We start from the raw sequence: 23,133 nt of genomic DNA, 5'->3' as shown, positions 1-23,133 counted from the left end.
TCTTTTCATGTGTCTGTTGGCCATCTGAATTTCTTCTTTGGAGAACTGTCTGTTCGCTCCTCTGACCATTTTTAAATTGGATTGTTTGCTTTTTGTTTATTGAGGTGCGTGAGCTCTTTATATATTTTGGATGTCAACCCTTTATCGGATCTGTCATTTATGAATATATTCTCCCATACTGCAGGATGCTTTTTGTTCTCTTTGTGGTGTCCTTTTCAGCTTGATATAGTCCCGCTTGCTCATTTTTGCTTTTGTTTCCTTTGCCCTGGGAGATATGTTCATGAAGAAGTTGCTCATGTTTATGACCAAGAGATTTTTGCCTATGTTTTTTTCGAAGAGTTTTATGGTTTCATGACTTACATTCAGGTCTTTGATCCATTTCAAATTTAGTTTTATGTATGGGGTTAGACAGTGATCCAGTTTCATTCTCTTACATGTGGCTGTCCAGTTTTGCCAACACCAACTTTTGAAGAGGCTGTCATTTCCCCACTATATGTCCATGGCTCCTTTATCATATATTAATTGACCGTGTATGTTTGAGGCAATATCTGGACTCTCTATTCTGTTCCACTGTTCTGTGGCTCTGTTCTTGTGCCAGTACCAAATTGTCTTGATTACTGTGGCTTTGTAGTACAGCTTGAAGATGGAAAGCAAGATGCCCCCTGCTTATTCTTCCTTCTCAGGATTGCTTTGGCTATTCGGGATCCTTGGTGGTTCCATATGAATTTTAGAACTATTTGTTCCAGTTTGTTGAAGAATGTTGTTGGTATTTTGATAAGCATTGCATTGAATCTATAGATTACTTTAGGCAGGATGGCCATTTTGACAATATTAATTCTTCCTAGCCAAGAGCATGGGATGAGTTTCCATTTGTTAGTGTCCTCTTTAATTTCTCTTAAGACTGTCTTGTAGTTTTCAGGATATAGGTCTTTCACTTCCTTGGTTAGGTTTATTCCTAGGTATTTTATTCTTTTTGATGCAATTGTGAATGAAATTGTTTTCCTGGTTTCTCTTTCTGTTAATTCATCGTTAGTGTATAGGAAAGCAACAGATTTCTGTGTATTAATTTTGTATCCTGCAACTTTGCTGAATTCATATATTAGTTCTAGTAGTTTTGTAGTGGAGTCTTTAGGGTTTTTTATGTACAATATCATGTCATCTGCATATAGTGACAGTTTGATTTCCCCTTTACCAATCTGTATGCCTTGTATTTCTTTCGTTTGTCTGATTGCTGTGGCTGGGACCTCCAGTACTATGTTGAATTCAAACAGTGGGGAGAGTGGGCATCCCTGTCTTGTTCCCGATCTTAGAGGAAAAGCTTTCAGCTTCTCGCTGTTCAGTATGATGTTGGCTGTGGGTTTGTCATATATGGCCTTTATTATGTTGAGGTATTTTCCTTGTATACCCATTTTGTTGAGAGTTTTTAATCATGAATGGATGTTGAATTTTGTCGAATGCCTTTCAGCATGTATGGAAATGATCATGTGGTTTCTGTCCTTCTTTTTGTTGATGTAATGGATGATGATGGATTTTCGAATGTTGTACCATCCTTGCATCCCTGAGATGAATCCCACTTGATCATGGTGTATGATCCTCTTAATGTATTTTTTAATTTGGTTTGCTAATATTTTGTTGAGTATTTTTGCCTATTTTCATTAGGGATATTGGTCTGTAATTTTCTTTTTTCATGAGGTCTTTGCCTGGCTTTGGTATTAGAGTGATCCTGGCTTCATAGAGTGAGTTTGGAAGTATTTCCTCCTCTTCTATTTTTTGGAAAACTTTAAGGAGAATGGGTATTATGTTTTCTCTGTATGTCTGATAAAATTCAGTGGTGAATCCATCTGGACCAGGGGTTTTTTTCTTGGGTAGTTTTTTGATTACCAATTCAATTTCTTTGCTGGTAATTGGTCTGTTTAGATTTTCTGTTTCTTCCTTGGTCAGTCTTGGAAGGTTGTATTTTTCTAGGAAGTTGTCCATTTCTTCTAGGTTTTGCAGCTTGTTAGCATATAGATTTTCATAGTATGCTCTAGTAATTTTTTGTATTTCTGTGGGGTCCATTGTGATTTTTCCTTTCTCATTTCTGATTCTGTTGATGTGTAGATTCTCTTTTTCTCTTAGTAAGTCTGGCTAGGGGTTTATCTATTTTGTTTATTTTTTCAGGAACCAGATTTTGGTTTGATTGATTTTCTCTATTATTTTATTGTTCTCAATTTTATTTATTTCTTCTCTGATTTTTATTATGTCCCTCTTTCTGCTGACTTTGGGCCTCATTTGTTCTTCTTTTTCCAGATTCAATAATTGTGACTTTAGGCTATTCATTTGGGAATGTTCTTCCTTCTTTTTATAGGCCTGGATTGCTATATACTTTCCTCTTAGAACTGCCTTCACTGCATCCCACAGAAGTTGGGGCTTTATGCTGTCAGTGTCATTTGTCTCCATATATTGCTTGATCTATGTTTTGATTTGGTCATTGATCCATTGATTATTTAGAAGCATGATGTTAAGCCTCAATGTGTTTGTGAGCCTTTTTGTTTTCTTTGTACAATTTATTTCTAGTTTTATGCCTGTGATCTGAGAAGTTGGTTGGTAGAATTCCAATCTTTTTGAATTTACTGAGGCTCTTTTTGTGTCCTAGTATGTGGTCTATTCTGGAGAATGTTCCATGTGCACTAGAGAAGAATGTGTATCCTGCTGCTTTTGGGTGTAGAGTTCTGTAGATGTCTGTTAAGTCCATCTGTTCTAGTGTGTTATTCAGTGCCTGTGTCCTTACTTATTTTTTGTCTGGTGGATCTGTCCTTTGGAGTGAATGGTATGTTGAAGTCTCCTAGAACGAATGCATTGCATTCTATTTTCTCCTTTAATTCTGTTAGTATTTGTTTCACATATGTTGGTGCTCCTGTATTGGGTGCATATATATTTATAATGGTTATATCCTCTTGTTGAGTTGACCCCTTTATCATTATGTAATGTCCTTCTTTATCTCTTGTTACTTTCTTTGTTTTGAAGTCTATTTTTTCTGATGCCAGTACTGCTACACCTACTTTTTTCTCCCTATTGTTTGCATGAAATATCTCTTTCCATCCCTTGACTTTTAGTCTGTGTATGTCTTTGGGTTTGAGGTGAGTCTCTTGTAAGCAACATACAGATGTGTCTTGCTTTTTCATCCATTCTGTTACTCTGTGTCTTTTGATTGGTGCATTCAGTCCTTTTATATTTAGAGTGATTATTGAAAGATATGTACTTATTGCCATTGCACACTGTAGATTTGTGGTTACTTTACTATCTGTCTAACTTAACTCACTTATTAAGCTATTATAAGCACAGTCTGATGATTCTTTATTTCTCTCCTTTCTTATTCCTCCTCCTCCATTCTTTATATGTTAGGTGTTTTATTCTGTGTTCTTTTGTGTTTCCTTTAACTGCTTTTGTGGGTAGTTGATTTTATTTTTTGCCTTTAGTTAGTATTTGGTTGGTCTGCTTTCTTTGCTGGAATTTTATTTTCTCTGGTGACATCTATTTAGCCTTAGGATGGCTTCCATCTAGAGCAGTGCCTCTAAAATACCCTGTAGAGGTGGTTTGTGTGAGGCAAATTTCCTCAACTTTTGCCTGTCTGGGAATTATTTAATCCCTCCTTTATTTTTAAATGATAATCGTGCTGGATACAGTATTCTTGGTTCAAGGCCCTTCTGTTTCATTGCATTAAATACACCATGCCATTCTCTTCTGGCATGTAAGGTTTCTGTTGAGAAGTCTGATGATAGCCTGATGGGTTTTCCTTTGTAGGTGACCTTTTTTTCTCTCTCCTGCCTTTAATACTTTGTCCTTGTCTTTGATCTTTGCCATTTTAATTATTATATGTCTTGGTGTTGTCCTCCTTGGATCCCTTGTGTTGGGAGTTCTGTGGGCCTCCCTGGTCTGAGAGACTATTTCCTCCCCCAGTTTTCAGCAATTATTTCTTCAAAGACACTTTCTATCCCTTTTTCTCTCTCTTCTTCTTATGGTACCCCTTTAATGCTAATATTTTTCCTTTTGGATTGGTCACACAGTTCTCTTTATGTTCTTTCATTCCTTTTATCTCTCTCTGCCTCAGCTTCTCTGTGTTCCTGTTCTCTGATTTCTATTCCATTAATGGCCTCTTGCACCTCATCCAGTCTGCTCTTAAGTCTTTCCAGGGATTGTTTTATTTCTGTATTCTCCCTCCAACTTTATCCTTTAACTCTTGCATATTTCTCTGAAGATCCATCAGCATGGTTATGACCTTTATTTTGAATTCTTTTTTGGGGGGATTTGTTAAGTCTATCTCCGCAGGCCCTCTCTCTGGGGTTGTCTGGTATTTCTGGACTGGACCAAATTCTTCTGCTTTTTCATGGTGATAGAGGTAGCTGTGGCAGGTTGCGCATATGTCAGCTGGAAGAACAAAGTCCTTTCCTGCTTGCTGGTCGCCTTGCCCTTCTCCGCTGCCTGTGTCGGTTACCCACACCTGCAGCAGCATTCAGGTTAATCCCCTAAGCTGCTGTGGGCAGGGTCTCCATCAGGGTAGCGCAGAGCCTTGCAGGGAGTGGCAGCCGCACCGGGTGTGCTCTTCTGCGAGAGCAGCGTCCCCGCTGGGCAGCTGCATGCTGGCAGTGGCCTTTGGGTCTGGCCCAGGCAGCTGTGTGCCGGGAGGAGATTCTGGATGGCTGCTGGGGGTGTGGCTGCTCCCGGGCCGCTCCACCACCACTGCTGCTGGCGCATGTGGGCCTCTTCCTGGCCCCTCTGGTGCTGCTGCCACAGGTGCACGTGGCCACTCCCCACCATGGGTGCACGCGGCCACTCTCCCGCTACCCGGCTGCTGTGGCGGGATCTGCACCAGCCGGGGGAATGACTGGCAGGCTGCTTATCGCGTGAGGGGCTTCAGAGCTGTGCTGCCTCCCAGGGGGTTAGGTCACCTAGAGTTCCCCGGGATTCCCAGCTGCTGGGCTGAGTGTGCCGGAACGAGTTCGTTCAGCTCCGAGGTCCCTGTTCCTTTAAGACTTTCAAAAAGCATTCGCTTTTCTTTTGTCCCAGGGGAGCCAGTTGTGGGGACCTCCTTGCAGGTTTTGCTTTTCCATTTCTCTAATATCCAGCACACCGTGCACTGCATGTCTGTGCTCCCAGTGCAGATTACTAGAGCTGGTTGTTTAGCAGTCCTGGGCTCCCACTCCCTCCCTGCTCCGACTCCTTTCTTCCCACTGGGGAGCTGGGGTGGGGGGCTGCTCAGGTCCTGCCGGGCCGCAGCTTGTCTTACCCCCTTCGTGTGATGCTGAGTTCTCACAGATGTAGATGTAGCCTGGCTGCTGTACTGTATCCACTGGTCTCTCTTTTAGGAATAGTTGCATCTGTTGTATTTTCAAAAATACATATATTTTTGGGAGGAGATTTCTGCTGCCCTACTCACGCTGCCATCTTGGCTCCTGTCCCTAAAAATATACTTTAAGTCTATGATCCATTAATTGAGAAAGAAATCAGGAAGAGGAGATAAAGAAAAAGAGCTCAAGACAATGAGGCAAAATAGACCAAGATACAGAGGGACAGATGTGCACATAGAAAAACTGCCACAGCTCCTGTTTGAGAAGTGCCTCCCAGTCATGGCACTTTAACATGCTGTCTCTGTTTCTCACAATAACCCTTGTTCCCATCACAATAACCCTTGTTCCCATTTTATAGATAAGGAAATCAAGGAGTGGAGCAGTCAGGTAACAGCCCATGATCACTGCAAATAAGCACGATATACATTGACATACACAACCACATCAGAGAAGCAGAGAAGCATTATTGGAGAAACTCATAATGCTAGGCTCTAGATGAATCATGCTACCCTTGGCTTAAGCAAAGGGAGAACAACATATGCAGCCTCAGAGAGAAACCGTGGGTGGAGTCAAATCCTTAGCAGTGAACTTTCAGGACAAGGGGACCCCAGAGTTTCAAGGGCACACTGTACATTAATGGCTATAGCTGTGGGGTTACATCTCCAGCACTTGTACTGCAGCCTGGAAGAAATGCAAGGTCATTCCAGCCCAATTCAGTCCACTCCTTGGCCCTAACTTACAGAGGGAAGGAAAGGGATTACAGTGCTGCCTGCCACCCTGTTCATATTAGTCTCATTGTTGTGTAGAGAAAAGATCACTCTTGCTTCCTGTTCTGGGTCTATGAGGATGACCCGTGCAGTTGATGAAGAGAAAAGGGAGGATTGTTGGCAGATAAAAGATTTTGATTTTATTAGGGTCTGACCTACAGGGAAAATTCCTGCCAGTCAGCTATTCAGTCTTTGTCCACCTCTCCATTCACTTTCTGGCCTTTTGACCACAGCAGCAGACATATCAGTTTTAGCTCCTCATTCCTGCCATTGTCTGACATCCATGTCTTCCTGTGTCAAGTATATTCTCTCATCTTCCTATCCCTTCCACTCCCCATTCCATGGGCCTCAGTGGAGGTGGCCCACAGCTTCCCTGAGGAGGGGGCTCCTGTGTTGGGGGAACCAGGCATCTCCTTGGGCCTCTCATGGTGAAAGGTACAGGGAGCATGTGCACTTCTGAGTAGCTTCACACCAGGAGGACCCTCTTCCTGCTCCCTAGTCCAGGAGTGAATGTGCCTGTCCTGGGGCAGCTGTCCTTTTTGACTCTGCATAGTGCACCCTCTGAGGCCTAGCCTGGGTCCTGCTGCAGTCTGCAGTGGCGAGGGGATCTCACTGTTGAAATCAACAACCAAGCTCTCTGAGCTGCCAGCATGTCTCAGGTGATAGCTGCAAGTGATGCAAAGCTAGTCCTTTTCCTGGCCGGTTTGGTTCTGCTTCCTCCCAGCCCTGTTGACCCTGAGACTGCTCATCTCCCTCTCAGACACAACACAATGGCCATCGGCATTGCAGTGGACATTCTGGGCTGCACGGGCACTTTGGAGGACCGAGCAGCCACCCTCAATAGGATCATCCAGGTGGCAGTGGAACTGAAAGACTCCATGGGGGACCTCTATTCTTTCTCGGCCATCATGAAAGCCCTGGAAATGTCACAGGTAAATTTCCACTTGCTTTGTGCAGCTCAGCAGGCCTGTGTGTACTTAACATTTTGCAAAGTGATCTGTGAGCCCATGCTTAGCAAATCACAAGCTATTTTAGTCAATCTCAAAAGGTAAATTGAATCTTATTGAAAGGTGCTGGACTGGGGGGCAACCGAGTGAAGTGTCCTAAGTATTCGGCTCTGTTTTTAAAAACAGTGGGTAATTGCTGACAGCCCATGCTTTCTCTTTGATGTAAAATAAGGAGAGTCATCGCAAGAACAACCAGTATTCCTGAGAAACCTATTAGGATGATATGTCTGGCTAAAGTATGTCATATAAGAAAGAGAATGCTGCTGTCTGGGCCACCAGGCATGTGGGCACTTTGAGGCAGTGACTTGGCATTTGTGGACCTTCACCTGAGAATCCCTAGAATGTTATTTATCTTAATATGTTCCTTATATCACCTAAAACAAACTCTCCTGTTAAAAAATTGATTCCTGGCCCAATGCCCAAATAACCCTCTAATTAGAGTTTCTGAAACTTGGCATTTGAATTTATCTGCTTTGGTGGGCTGTTTTTAGGATGCATGTCAAATCTGAAAAACCTGTATTTGATGTCAAATGGACCTCATTGAGAAAAGTCATCCCGTTGTCTTGATTGCTGTCAGCTTTCCCTTTTCTGTTTTGCCAAGTCCTAGGTGCTTGGAGGACGTTAAGTACGGGATTACGGTCCTGCAAGCCCAGTCTGCAACCAGTACCACCAAAGTCACTGGTCATTTAGCCTGACTATTTCATAGCCATGGATTGTCTCTAAAATCCTACTGGGTACTGAGAATTGAGCACTGCTACTAGGGAAGACAGCCACAGTCACATGTCTTGCAAGCCAGAGTATGTTAGGAATATCATTTCCTTGCATTAAAGCAAGGTCACCTTAAAAACAAAAAACTGAACAACTTAGTGCCTTCACCAGGAAATCTTAGGCAGTCAGTTGCAATTATAACGTTCTAACAGCTTTCAAAATGTTTAGATGCACTGGAATTATGTAGAATCTGTATTTGAAATAGGCAAGTTTATATTTTCATGATATACTTTTATAATAATAGGAGTTAACTTTTCATTTTTTAGATGTTTTAAATTTGCATCATATTCATTTCCTATTATCTGAAACTGCCTATCATTTTGAAGACTGAGCCAACAGGCTGAGCTGTGTGTATAGCTCTCCAGCCCAGAGTGCCTCTGAGAGAAGGGGATGTTTTGTGGGATCACATGGTTGCTGTCCATGACATCAAACTCAGTGATTAGGGACTTCTCCCAGAGCACCTTTACATGCATTTGTAGGCACCTCCCTCCCCTCCAGCAGCTCAGACTCTTCCCATCTGGAGCACCTCAGCAGTGAGGGCACACAGTCTTCCAGAGTGTTCAGAAACTTGAGGTGAGCCAGGGCATGGCCTGGAGAGGGAAGTGGCAGATCCAGGGAAAACCCAAGAGACATCATTTCTGTGTGTCAACCTCCAAACCTGCCTCTATACTATGGGCACATGTGCCTTCACTTCTCAGCTTCTGGTGCCAGAAAGCATCCAGGAGATGGGCCTACATGAGAGACCAGGGCTGCTTGAAGAAAGGCAGATGCTTCAGAGAGGTGAAGAGAAGGGGACAGTGAGAAGAGAGAGCAGCATGGTGGGGCCAGAGGGAGACCAGCCTGTGTCCTTGCCTTCCCAGCAGACCTGCTGGTGCCGATTCCTTCTCATCTCCCTCTGGGAATAGAGGCCAAGGAAATGAATCTCATAAATGCCACTTACCAGCTATGAAACCTTGAGCAACTTACCTATCTCTTCTGTTTTCTAACCTGTAAAATGAAACCAGCGTAACTGCTTCATAGGGCATTGGGAGAATATTCTTCAAATTTCTGCCCAAAATGTTTACAATTTTTAATTTTGTAATAGAAATATATTTAAAACTCTTATTTATAGGAGACTAGTTAAACTGTAGTTTATCCATAAAGTGAAATATTATGCAGAAGTTTAAGAAAATAAGGCTGTTCTCTGCTGTTGTATATGCACTTATATGGAATGATTTCCAAGCAAGGAACAGAAAAATGTGTATAGTATGATATGCACTTATTTTAAAAGGTGGATGAGTGTACACACACACACACACACACACACAAACATGACTGATGAGCTGTCCTGTCTCTGCAGCAGGCCTTAGAGCAATGCACAAAAAAGGCAGGTTAGGGGATTAGCTTTTCTCTGTACATTCCTTTCAATTGCTTTGACCTTTGTATTTTCAAAAGTGCCTTTTCCAAAATGATAACACTTCTCCTTCTTCCAGATCACAAGGTTAGAGAAAACGTGGACCACCCTGCGGCACCAGTACACCCAAACGGCCATCCTGTATGAGAAGCAGCTGAAGCCATTCAGTAAAGCCCTACACGAAGGCAGAGGTGAGCACACAGGGTCAGCACACATGGGCGTGGTGCTGCCTGTTGGTGTCTGTAACGCTGTTTGGTGGACTCTGCCCTGATGACTGAAGCAGTTAGCAGGGCATAGACCCTGAGTTATCTGCAGGCTCATTGATAGGTCATCACAGCTTTTATCAGATGACAGCATCTCTTATAGAAGGTCTGCAGTTGCTAGAACAGTCTCCTTGTTCTGTGCTTTACTTTTTTAAATAGAGGTATAATATGTATAATATTAGTTTCAGGTGTACAATGTGATGATTCAATATTGGTATATATTGCAAAGTGATCACCATAATAAGTCCAGTTAATAACATTCATCACCGTTCATAGTTAAAAAATTTTCCTCATGATGATAATTTTTAAGATCCACTCTTCTAGCTACTTTCAAATGTGCAGTATTAATAACTATAGTCACAACACTGTACATTACACCCCATGACTTACTCATTTTCTAACTGGGAATTTGTACCTTTTTGATCCCCTTCACCCATTTCACCTACCCCCACCCCTCCCACCTCAGGCAACCACCAATCTGTTCTCTATATCCAAGAGCTTGGTTTTTGTTTTTTTGTGTATTTTTATTTTTGTTTTTGCAGATTCCACATATAAATGCGATCATATGATATTTACCTTTTTGTCTTATTTCCTTAGCACAATGCGTCCAAGGTTCATACATGTTATTGCAAATGGCAGGATTTCATTTTTTTATGGCTAAATATACAGTGTATATAATATATGTACACATATATATATATATCATACATACACACACACACACACACACATAACATGTTTTCTTTATCTAGTTATCCATTGATGGATGTTTTAGCTTGTTTCTGTAGGTTGGATATTATAAACAGTGGTACAGTGAACATGGGGATGCAAATAGCTTTTTGAGAATTTTCATTTTCTTCAGATAAATACCCAGAAGTGGAATTGCTACTATCATATGGTATTTCTATTTTAGTTTTTTGAGGTTATCTCCATCATGCTGTTCTCCATAGTGGGTGTACCAGTTTACATTCCCTTTTCCTGCACATCCTCACTAACACTTGTTATTTCTTGTCTTTTTTGATACTAACCATCCCAATAGGTGTAAGGTGATATCTCACTGTGGTTTTGATTTGCATTTTCCTGATGTTCAGTTCAGCACCTTTTCATGTGCTTGTTGGCCATCTGTATGTCTTCTTTGGAGAAATGTCTATTGAGATCCTCTGCCCATTTTTTAATGGGGTTGGATTTTTTTTTCCCATAGAGTACATGAGTTCTTTATGTATTTTGGATGTTAACCCCTTATCAGATACATGATTTACAAATATTCAGTAGGTTGCCTTTTCATTTTGTTAATGTTTCCTTTGCTGTGCAGCTTTATAGTTTGATATAGTCCCACTTGTTTTTTATTTTTTGCCTTTGCTTTTGGTGTAAGATCCAGAAAGTCATCACCAAGACCAATGTCAAAGAGCCTACCATCTATATTTTCTGCTAGGAGTTTCATGGTCTCAGGTCTTATACTCAAGTTTTTAATCCATTTTGAGTTGATTTTTGTGTATGATGTGTAGGACAGTGGTCCAGTTTCATGTGGCTGGCCAGTTTTCCTAACACCATTTATTGAGGATACTGTCCTTTTATCATTATATATTCTTGGCTCCTTTGTTGTGAATTGATCATATTATGTATTTATTTCTGGGCTCTCTATTCTGTTCTGTTGGTGTACTGATTGTTTTTGTCAGTACCATTCTGTTTTGATTACTATAGCTTTGTAATATAATTTGAAATCAGGAAGTGTATCTCCAGCTTTGATCTTCTTTCTCAAGATTGTTGTGGCTATTTGGAGTTTTGTGGTTCCATACAAATTTTTGGATTGTTTGTTCTATTTCTGTGAAAAATGCCACTGAAATTTGATAAGGATTGCATTGAATCTGTAGATTGCTTTGGATAATATGGCCATTTTCACAATATTAATTCTTCCAGTCTATAAGTATGGAATATCTTTCCATTTGTCTTTCCATTTCTTTCATCAGTGTCTTACAGTTTTCAGGGTACAGGTCTTTCACTTTGAATTTATCCCTTGGTATTTTATTCTTTCTGATGCAATTGTAAATGGAATTGTTTTTATTTCTCTGATAGTTTGTTATTAGTGTATAGAAATGCAACCAATCTCTATATATTGATTCTGAATTCATTTATTCTAACAGTTTTTGGAGTTTTTTCAGTTTTCTACATATAGTATCACGTGATTTGCAAATAGTGACTGTTTTACTATTTCCTTTCCAACATAGATGCTTTTCTTTTTCCTGACCAATTGTACTGTCTAGGACATACTATGTTGAATAAAAGTAGCAAGAGTGGATGGATATCCTTGTTCCTGATCTTAGAGGAAAAGCTTTCAGCTTTTTACCATTGAATGTGATGGAGCTGTGGGCTTGTGATATATGGCCTTTATTATGTTAAGGTACATTCCCTCTATACCATCTCTTGAGTTTTTATAGTTGGATGTTGAACTTTGTCAAAAGCTTTTTCTCTATCTGCTGAGTTTATATGATTTTTATTCATTTTGTTAATGTGTATCAAATTGATTTGCAGATGTTAAACTATCCTTGTGTCCCTGAAATTAATCCCACTTGATCCTAGTGTGTGATCCTTTTAACATATTGTTGAATGCAGTTTGCTAACATATTGTTAGGATTTTTACATCTATGCTTACCCAGGATACTGGCCTGTAATTTTCTTGTGGCATCCCTATCTGGTTTTGATATCAGGGTAATGGTGGTAATGAGTTACACTTCTATTTTTTGGAAGAGTTTAAGGATTGGTATTAATTTACTTTGGTAGAATTTACCAGTGAAGCCACCTGGTGTTTGTTGGGAGATTTTTTTATTACTAATTCAGCCTTTCCACTAGTAACCCATCTGTTCAGGTTTTCTGTATCTTCATTATTCAGTCTTGTTAGGCAGTATGTTTCTAGAAAATTACCAATTCCTTCTAGGTTGTCCAATTTGTTGGCATATAAGTGGTCTCTGTTTATTTCCACTCTGTTATTCCTTCCTTCTACTAATTTTGAGCTTCATTTGTGCTTCTTCTGATTCTTTGAGGTGTAGAATTAGATTGTTTGAGATTTTTCTTGTTTACTGAGGTAGGTATTTATCACTCTGAACTTCCCCCTAGGAACTGCTTTTGCCACATGCCATAAGTTTTGGTATGTTGTGTTTCCATTTTCATTTGTCTCAAAGTATTAAAATTTCTCTTTTGACTCATTGGTTGTTCAGCAGCATATTTAATCTCCATATATTTTTGAGTTTTCCACATTTCTTCTTCTGATTCCTAGTTTCATACCATTGTGGTTGAGAAGATGCATATGATTTCAGTCTTTTTATAAGTACTAAGATTTTTGTGGCTTAACATAGGATCTGTCCTGGAGAATGTCCCATGTGTACTTGAGAAGAGCGTGTATTCTGTTGCGTTTAGTCCATCTGGTCTAACATCATTTAAGGCCAATGATTTCTTACTAATTTTCTGTCTGGATGATCTATCTGTTGATGTAGGTGCATTACTAAAGACACCTATTATTATTGTATTGCTCTTTATTTCTCCCTTTGTGTCTGTTTATATTTGCTTTATATATTTAGGTGCTCTTATGTTAGGTACATAAATCTTAACAAATACTACATCCCCTTGTTGGATTGATTCTTTATTATGATGTAATGCCCTTTAATAACAATCTTTGTTTTAAAGTCTATTTTGTCTGCTGTAACTACTCTAGTTTTCTTTTAGTTTCCATTTGCACAGAATATCTTTTTCTATTCCTTCACTTTCATCCTATGTGTGCCCTTACTTCTGAAGTGAGTCTCTTGGAGGCAGCATAAAGATGAGTCTTGTCTTTTATCCATTCAGCCATTGTATGTCTTAATTGGAGAATTTAGTCCTTTTATATTTAAAGGAATTATGCTAGGTGTACTTACTGCCATTTTTTTATTTCATTGTTTTCTGGCTGTTTTGTAGTTCTTTCTTCTCTTGCTCACTTCTTTTGTTGTTTAGTAACTTTCTTTGGTAGTATGTTTAGATTCCTTTCTCTTTCTCTTTTGTGTATCTAGTATAGATTTTTGCTTTGTTGGTACTGTGAGATTTATATGTAACAACTTATAACAGTCTATTTTAAGTTGATATCAACTTAAATTTGAATGCATTCTAAAGCTTTGCATTTTTAGTACCCCCACCATGTTTTATGTTTTTGATGTTATATTTTACATCTTTTTATCCTGTATATCCCTTATTGTAGTTATTTTTACTACTCATCTTTTAAAAACTTCATACAAGCTCTATAAGTGATTATCCCCCTTTACTGTATATTTACCTTAACCAGTAAGATTTGTACTTGTATGTTTTCTTGTTACTAACTAGCACCCTTTCTGTTAAGTTTAAAGAGTCCCCATTAACAATTCTTGTATGGCTGGTTTAGTGGTGAACTCCTTTAGCTTTTGTTTGCCTGAAAAACTCTCCTTCAGTTTTGAATGGTAACTTTGCTAGACAGAGTATTCTTAGTTGGAAATATTTTTGTTTTAGCATTTTGAATATACTAATTCCCTTCTGACCTACAGAGTTTCTGCTGAAAAACCTGTTAGTCTTATGGGGGTTCCCTTGGACATTACAAGTTGTTTTTCTTGCACTGCTTTTATGATTTTTTTCCTTGTCTTTAACTTTTGGCATTTTAATTATAATGTGTCTTACCTGTGGATCTCTTTGGGTTCATCTTATTTGAAACTCTGTGGGCTTCCTAGATCTGGATGTCAGTTTCCCTCCCGAGATTTGGTAAGTTTTCAGCTATCGTTTCTTCAAATAAAGTTTTCTGAACTTTCTCTTCTTCTGGAATCCCTATAATGTGCATGTTAGTCCACTTGATGTCCCATAAGTCGTTTAAACTGTCTTCACTTTTTTCATATTTTTCTTTTTTCTGCTGAGTTTCATTGCCCTATCCTCCAAGTTCACTCATCCTTTCTTCTGCTTCATCTAGTCTTTTGAATCCATTTCAAGTGTTTTCCAGTTCAAGTACTGTATTCTTTTGCTCTGACTTCTATTTAGTACTTTCTTGTATTTCTTATTTTGTTGACATTCTATGTTCAATCCCAATTTTTCTCCCAAGTTCAGTGAGCACCTTTGTGACCATTACCTTGAACTCTATCAAGTCAATTATCTGCTTCATGAAGGTTTTTTTTTCTGAGGATTTATCTTGTTCTTTCATTTGGAATATATTCCATTTCTTCCTTTTGCTTGATTCTCTGTTGGTTTCTATGTGTTAGTTAAAACAGCCACTTCTCCCAGTCTTGAAGGAGTGGCCTCATGTAGGAGATGAACCTTACATTCAACCTTGCCCTAGCTCTTGGTTGCCTCTCAAACCTTTATAATCATCCATGCAGCCAATTTTTAATGGCTCCCAGTAGTTGATGATATGCAAAGACTTGTCCATGTCCCAAAGAGGATCTCAGTCAACAACTAGATTCAGACTGATTGAAGCCTAGACCCTAGGCATCAGCTTTTAAGTGTGCAAAGATATACAGTGCTGTAGGACTGCAAGTGTAAGCCCCGCCAGCCACCAGTGTGTGGTTGTTTTCTGGGTGACAGTTGTAAAGATCAGGGCTCCAAATGAGTGTATTAACTCCTTTCTGGGAGATACTAGTAAGCTGTACTGAGTCAGGTGGAGTCTGGAAAGATGGCTTTCCCTAGACTATGTTCCCTGAAAACACCTCCAAAGGCCCCTAGCTGTGTGTCAAGCCTGAAGCCTGCCCCCTCAGGCCAAAGCTCCTGGACCAGCAACTAGCCTCTTTCAAAGAAAGAATGGGGATGGGGAGGTTCAGTTGCTGTCTATGCAGTACCCCAGTGGTGGTGGCCAAGAACTGTCTCTCCATTGTTACAGTCCTGTGGAATACAGGATTGCAAGTCCCTCTGGCCTCCAGAGCTAGGTGATCAAACGGTAGGTACACCCAGGGCAGCAGATATGCGTAAAAGCTTCCCTCTAGGAGACAGTGCCCTCTGGAATGAGGTAGGGGGAGAGGTATAGATGGTGGCCTCTGGCTAGAGTGAAGATGGCACCTGCCAGCTGGAATGAGGGAAGAGAGAGCATATAGATATCATCTGTAAGGAAAAAGGAAAGGAAAAAAAAATCCTAACAAAAAAAATGGCATTCATGAGGCGGAGAGAAAATGCAGAATGTAGTGAGTGCAAAAATGTGTACTAAATTAGATGCCTGCTCCTTTGGCCAACACTTTAAGATTAGCAAATGAGTCTTAATTCAGGTAAAGTCTGGGCACCTTTCAGGCAGCTTCTGTGAACACTAGGGCATGTGTGTCTGAGTACAGAAGCCCTGCAAGAGCTGTTTCTCAGACCATTATAGCCCCCATGGATCTCATGGACACGAGCACTATTGGTTTTTAAAACTAGATGTTTTGTGGGCTCATCACTACAGTGCAGGTCTTACAAGTTTGGGTGTCTGGTGTGGGATTCCAGCTCTGCTCCTCAGGCAGAAGCTCCAGGGTTTTAGTTCCTAGGTACTAAGTTTCTGGCAAGAGTGTTCTAGCCTTTCCTACCACTTCAATAAGGCCCTCCTCTTGTTTGCCTGATGAATAGGAGTGGCTTAAACAGGTTTTAGGATTTTTGTTTTTTCCCAAAGGAAGTTGTTCTATATTTAGCAGCAGATTTGGTGTATCTGTGGGAGTAGGTGAGTCCAGGATTCTCCAACATCACTATCTGTGCTGAACTGAAAAGAATTATGATATGGGAAGTTTTACCCCTTGTTTCAGAGTCCACATGTGTTCTGCCAAACAATGTATCAGTCCCACTGCTGATGCCTCTTGTGACCTTGATGGAACGCCAAGCTGTCACTTTTGAAGGAACTGACATGTGGGAAAAAAATGATGAAAGCTGTGAAATTATGCTGAACCATCTGACAACAGCCCGAGTCATGGCAGAGGCTGCAAACAGTTACCGGTTAAATGCCGAGAGGATTCTAGAAGGTAAGTGCTGTTTTTTGTAAGCTGCTCTCTACTCTGTCTAGTAATTGAAGGAATTGAGAATGGGTGCTCTCAATTAGAAAGATTAAGGCATGGGAATTCCATTTCCTGTATGATTGATCAATACTTCCTATTAATGACTTGAGGTCCCTGTTCCTCCCTTCTTTTTATGTGTTCTGTTGTGTCAGTGATACAGAATAGACAGAAAAGATCAAGAATTGGTCAGCTGGCCTACCATTAGTACCTCTAATCATCACTATTAGAAAAGGTGATGGGACAACAGGAGTTGGAGTTCTATTTTATTTGACTTCATTTATCTTTATTCCTATTTCTTCCCATTCATACTGGGAAGTAAGCTCCCCTGCTCTTAGCTCTAGAGGGTCCAGCACAAGCAAAGGTACTGAGAACTTGAAAAAAAAATAACAAACCACAAGTACTTAGGTTTTTATTACTGTAAAGTTTATCTTAAAGAATGGCCAACTAAGCTGAAGGAGGTCAATACAGTAGAAGGCCTTCCATGCACAACTGTGGCTGAGGAAGAGCCAGTGAAGGGTTTTAAATATGGGACGGTTGTCATATATGGTCAGTTATGTTTTAAATCTGGCATCTGTGTGGAGGAAAGCTGAAAAGTTGAAAGCTTACAACTGCAAGAATGAAGGCTTTACCAAAGCAGTTATCAGGGAGGACTATATTCTCTTCCTCACTATATAATTTAAAACATTTTTCGAGGGCCCACAGATTGATCCACAAAGAACAAATTATATGAAATAAAACAGGCCTCTTCTGCCCCATACTAATAAAAAGTTGTTGCTTTAGAACTTTTTAGTCTAAAACTAAATAATTTGTACTGTAATTGCTGTAGGTTAACCACATACCTGTTTCACCTTTGTCCTCAGAATGTTCTCCAGGGTCATGAGTGTAGGATTCAAACCATAAGAGCATGTAATTCAACTCACCAGATATTAGAATGCCTGCTTATATACAAAGGCTGTAAATATATTACATTGGATATTGCCTAAAATATATTGAGACGGATTTTGAGAAAAGTGTGCTTTAGGCTGTTGCTCTACATAGCAAACCACTTTAAAAGTATCTGATGGTACTTCTCAGTTAATCCTGCTACAGGTTATATAATAAGTTTCCATTGCTGGAAGTGACTGTGAACCCATAAGGGCAGAGATTTGCTTACCAACATATCCCCAGCAGTTACCCACAGTAGGGGCTCAAAGCATGTTAAATGAATGTATGCAAGTCATCATTTGGTCTCTGGTTAGTTGCCTGTCAAAGATACATGGAAGGATGGACTAGAAGGCTTCTCTTGTCCTCTCTACTACCAAGATCCTGTTATCTAGATGGTGGGAATATATTAATGATAGGGCAGACTCCTCCAGCACTAATCAAGGATGAGAATCACACAGCCCCTGTGACTCTTTGGCTGGAGGTTTTGTCCACTCTACCTGAAGTAAACCAGATTTCTCTTATACAGAAGAGTGTGTCAAGAAACAGGTCCACATATATGACTAATTTATTTTTGACCGAGGTGCAAAAGTAATTCATTGGAATGAACAGTCTTTTCGACAAATGGTGCTGGAACTATTGGATATCATATGCAAAAAAAAAAAAAAAAAAAATCTTTACCTCATACTGTACAAAATAATTAATCCAAAATGGATCACACACCTAAAATGTAAGAGCTGAAACAAAGCTTCTATAAGAAAACAGGAGAAGTTTTTGTGCCCTTGAGTTAGGCAAGGGTATCTTAGGACACAAAAATCATGAATTAAAACAGAAAACATTGATAAATCAAAATTTAAAGTTTTCCTCCACTAAGAAAGTGAAAAGGAAAGCCACAGATTAGAAGAAAATACTTATTAAACTTTGAACTGATAAAAGATTTATAGCTAGCATACAAAAAAAAAAGTCTTACAACTCAATGAGAAGACAAAATTTGTACAAAAGATTTGAATAACTATTTGGAAAGATGTTCAAAGCATTAACCCACAATGAAATACTACCACATACTATCTAATTTTAAAACATTAATACTAAGATTTGGCAGAATGTGGAGAAACTGAAATCTTCATATATTGCTAGTGAGAATATAAAAAGGTACATTTTAGAAGTTTGATAGTTTTTTAAAAGTACATGTGTATTTACCACATGACCCAGTAATCTGTCTCCTAGAGAAATGAAAACTTACACGTCCACACAGACATGTTCACATCATTCCTTAGAGCCAGAAACTAGAAACAATCCAAATATCAGTTGGTGAATAAACAAAATGTGGCATGTCCATCTAACTTAATACTACTCAGCAATAAAAAGAAATGAGTTATTGATAACACACAATATGGAATAATCTCAAGCATGCTGAGAGCAGACATTTAAAAGTCCATATTATAGGTGAATGTAGTAACCACATTGTTTTTCATTTGAAACATTCATAAGTGTATATCAGTAATACCTTAACAACAAAAAAAGTCCATATTATATGACCCCACTTACATAAGTTTCTAGAAACGGCAAAATAACAACAAAAAGATCAGTGGTTGGCTGGGGTCTGGGTGCGGACACAGAGGATGAGTGATGAGAGTGTTTTGAAATTGGTGGTAATGACTGTGCAACTGCCTAAGTTTCCTATTCTAAATCAAACTGTGCAGTTAATATATGTCAATCAACACCTAAGTTATACATCAATAAAGCTGTTTAAAAAAACAAAAGCAATATACTTTGAACACTACTTCCCACAGTCCTACAGCCCACAGTGGGTTGTGCACACAAATTTTATTCTATCATGTTTTAGTAAGTTTACATGATGCTGTTTCTTCTCTGTAAGTGTTTAGGGCCTAGAGGATGTATATAGAAAAGATCCTTTAATTTTCCTTGGAGCTATTTTTTTAGTTTTGAGAAACAATGAAGTTCATTTTGATCCCTCTTTAAAACAAGCAAGTTACCAGTTTATGTTCAACACTATGTTTTAGGCAGAACTGACGTAACATCTTCCTTTGTTTCAGGTTTTCAACCTGATGAAGAAATGAGTGAAATCTTCAAGACAGAATTTCAAATGCGACTGCTATGGGGCAGCAAAGGCGCCCAAGTGAATCAGACAGAAAGATATGAGAAATTCAACCAGATTTTAACTGCCCTCTCACGTAAACTGGAACCTCCTGCTGTAAAGCAGGCAGAGCTTTGATAATTCTTCAGAGAATCTTAGGATATTACTCCAAGCTTTTCCAGTTTCTTCTTTGGGAAAGCTTATTTGATAAAGTAATAATGTGCAAATCTGACAATATATCAGCTTTTATTATCCACAGGATATTAAACCTGTAAATTGCACAGAGCACACTTATTTATCGTTTAAAATTACTACTGATTTTAAAACGAATGATAATTTATTAGTAACTGTCGCTAATGTTGATAAGCAAATTTTAAGAGCTAGCTATGTTGGCTGCGTTCTACTACCAAGGTATTTGACCGTTTAGTTTTAATTTCATGTCATATAAGTGTAAGTGTAAATAGGAAAGAGTTTAAAAAACATTTCAGAAGGTATCAGTTGTATGATATTCTTTAAATACGAAAAATGTAAATAGTCATGAAAATATATCTTTTTGTGAAACAACTGTATCCTGTCTCTTTATATTAAAAACTTCTAGTCCAATAATCCTACCTTCCTGAAACACCATCTGCTTTCCTAGCTGCTGTTTCCTGGTAGGAAACCAAAATTAGAGTGGTAGGGAAAATTTTAAATTTCTGGCTTAGGAGACAGACTGAATAGTGAGTGATATAAGGTTGAGCCGGCTCCAGAAAACCTAAGTTTAAACTGAAGCTGTGGTGCTTGCTAGTACCTGGGTCTTAGTCAGTTTAAGCACAGGACCTGGTTTGAGTGCGCCCACATTAGTTGTATATTTCATGACATCACAATGTATTTGTAAATAACTGACTTACCTTTTCCTGTAGCTGATAACTGAGTTTTCTAGGTTTCCGTTCTAGATTTTCAACCTCTCAAGTGATACTTTCTAGTTTATCAGTATCCCTCTCAAATTTTTTCTGTTGTAGCAAATTTGTAATTCAAGATTTTAAAGTAAAATAATAAACTTCTATTACTCTGCCACCAACAGCCAAACACTTACCACTTAGCTTTTTCTTCCTATCTTCTAAATAATTTTTGGACTATACAGAATAGTTTCATATCCAACTTCTCTCAAGTAAGTTGTAAAAATTTCTCCATAATGTTAGCCTTTGAAAAAATAAGATCTACTGGTTATAGAAGTTACACTATAATTTAACTATTGTCCTATGAAACCATGAGCCTCTTAATGTAGTCAATTTAATATGATGGAAATATTAGTTTCAAATTGTTGTTTCTATTTTTCATAATGAGTCTTATTATTTTGAGGCCCCTCGCTCATTTTTTTTTAAAGGAGCCACCACACTATTGTTTTTTGGCCAAAAAAACCATAGCATACTTCTACTTCTGGCAATATGGTAAGATGCTTTTAGAAAGCCCTCCCGCTATAAATACTACTTAATCAATAAATTTTAATAAACATATCTTCTAATGCACTGTTAAGCTTGAAAGGGAAATCCCCAAAGAACAATCCTTCCTACCTGTCCCACTTCACTCACTAAAAGGTGGTTCTCTGTAAGAGAACTTAACCTAGATGGCCCTAGAAGCAAATACATCAGCTCAGTGAATCAGACAGTCTTGGGGAGGCTGAACATGAAATGCCTCTATAATAAGTAGAGATCCTTAAAGGGTCCTTATTAATAGGGTGGAAAAACATCCATCTCCCAGCAAAAAGAGGTTACCAGGAAACAGGCCAGTCTAACTCACAGCTACAAGGAAAAAAGACTGTAATGATAATGGCCTTTGGCAATGATTTGCAACTACAAGCCTGCTCTCAAATAGATCTAGAGTAAAATTTATAAAACCCAAAAGCAAGAAACTGATATACAATGGTCCCAGGTTGATGGCATCTCTGGAGCTTGACAGACATAAACCCTATCAGAAGGGAAGCATCCAGTACTGACATAGATCAAAGTAAATAAGTGAAAAAACCGTATGGGTATCTCAAACACAAGCAGAAGCAATACGATATGAATAAAATGTGCTGGGGAAAAAAGATTTAGAACCCAATGTCTCCGAATACTGAAATTATTTTGAATGCAAAGCAATCACATGGATGTGCATAAAGAAAAAATGAGTTCAAATAGGAAAAGAATATTAAAAAGTGATCAGATTTTAAGAGCAACTAGGTAGATCCTTCCAAAATGTATGATAATGAAACTAAAAGCTCTATGGATGCTAATATTAAACAGAAGATTAGATCCCACTGAAGCTTTAATGAACTGGAAGACATATCCAAAATCCACACCCAGAATACAGCAGAGACCAGGACATGAAAAATAGAAGAGATTTAACGGATTGCAATGGAATGACCCAATGCATCAAAAGAAAGAAGGGTAGGAAGGAAGCAATTCATCTAGAAGGGCTATTAATTAAGGATTGTTGAACAAACTTCCAATTATGTTGATAAAAATACAGCAGGTCAATAATACTGTTGTATCTTTGTATGATGACAGATGGTAACTACATTTATCCTGGTGAGCTTTTAGTAATTATGTCTGTTGAATTGCTATGTTATACACCTGAAAGAACAAAAAGGACTGGTGAGCAGAGAACCTGGTAAGAGTAAGCCAATAGGCATAATGAAACAAACACCAAAAATAATAGTATTTATCATATGAACTTAAAAAGGCAATTAAAACAATAGCACACATCACGGGGGGGGGGGGGGGGCGATCAGAGTTACTAAAATTCTGCCAAACCATACCCTTCTAATCAGTAAAAGGATTAAGATATTAATTAGCTTAAAGTTTTTTTAGTATGTAAAATGTCAAGGGTAAATTACTACAACAGAGAGTCAAAGTTTCTAACCAGTAGAGAGAAAAATGGAGAAAACAAAAAATACACATAAAAGGACATAGGAAACCGAGTGAATAAAGGCACAGAGATGACAATAAATTCAAATGTGTTCAGTCATTATAAATGTTAACCAACTAAAGCCGATAATTCAGTCAGAGATGGCCAACTAGATCTAAAACAAAACGTTACACTGTTTACAAGAACTATAAAGCATTAAGACACATAAAAATTGAAAGTCCATAGAAAAAGGTCTGGACAATTATGAGAGACCAGGGCATAATTTCTAAGGAGGATATGGCAGATTCTGGGGTGCTGGTAAGTGTTGACTTTCTAATAACTTAGGCTGTACATTTGTTTTGTGCATTTTCTGAATGTATATTTTAAAATAAAGTGTTAAAACATTTTTTAAAATGTTATACCTAGGAATATTTCTAATAGAAGATGTATAACTTAGTGAAGAAAATTTCAAACTGTACTTTAAAAATCTGAAATATCACTTATGTAAATAAATGAGGCATCATTTGTCTAGAGTAGAAGATTTGCTATCAGAGGTATAGTACTGAATCTATAAATGCAATGCAATCCCAATCAATATCCAACAGGTTTTTTTCAAGCTAATTTGATAAGCTTTTCCTAAAACTGACACGGCAAGGAATAGTCAAGACCATCTTAGGAAAATAATACAGGAGGAGAGGGGAATGTTCTGCCAGATACAAAGATTCACTATTAGCCTAC

At 38.6% G+C, this 23,133-nt stretch overlaps 1 protein-coding gene across 5 annotated transcripts in view; it reads left to right on the top strand.

Annotated features, from left to right (window-relative positions):
* Window positions 1-20,133, top strand: part of BCAR3 (BCAR3 adaptor protein, NSP family member) — a 112,681-nt gene extending 92,548 nt beyond the window's left edge. For 3 of the 5 annotated variants that reach the window (XM_073234304.1, XM_073234305.1, XM_073234307.1), the window contains 4 exons: window positions 6,855-7,026; window positions 9,342-9,453; window positions 16,245-16,475; window positions 19,487-20,133. In XM_073234304.1, coding sequence (XP_073090405.1) covers window positions 6,855-7,026; window positions 9,342-9,453; window positions 16,245-16,475; window positions 19,487-19,665 — 694 coding nt within the window. In that variant the 3' untranslated portion in view covers window positions 19,666-20,133. The remainder of the gene's footprint in view (window positions 1-6,854; window positions 7,027-9,341; window positions 9,454-16,244; window positions 16,476-19,486) is intronic. The other 2 variants (XM_073234306.1, XM_073234308.1) reach the window with 1 other exon arrangement.
* The last annotated feature ends 3,000 nt before the right edge of the window (window positions 20,134-23,133 follow it).

The sequence above is a fragment of the Manis javanica genome, chromosome 4 (genome assembly GCF_040802235.1).
Source record: "Manis javanica isolate MJ-LG chromosome 4, MJ_LKY, whole genome shotgun sequence".
NCBI classification, from domain to species: Eukaryota; Metazoa; Chordata; class Mammalia; order Pholidota; family Manidae; genus Manis; species Manis javanica.
The sequence above is the reverse complement of the archived record's forward strand: the minus strand, read 5'-3'. Positions and strand labels throughout refer to the sequence as shown.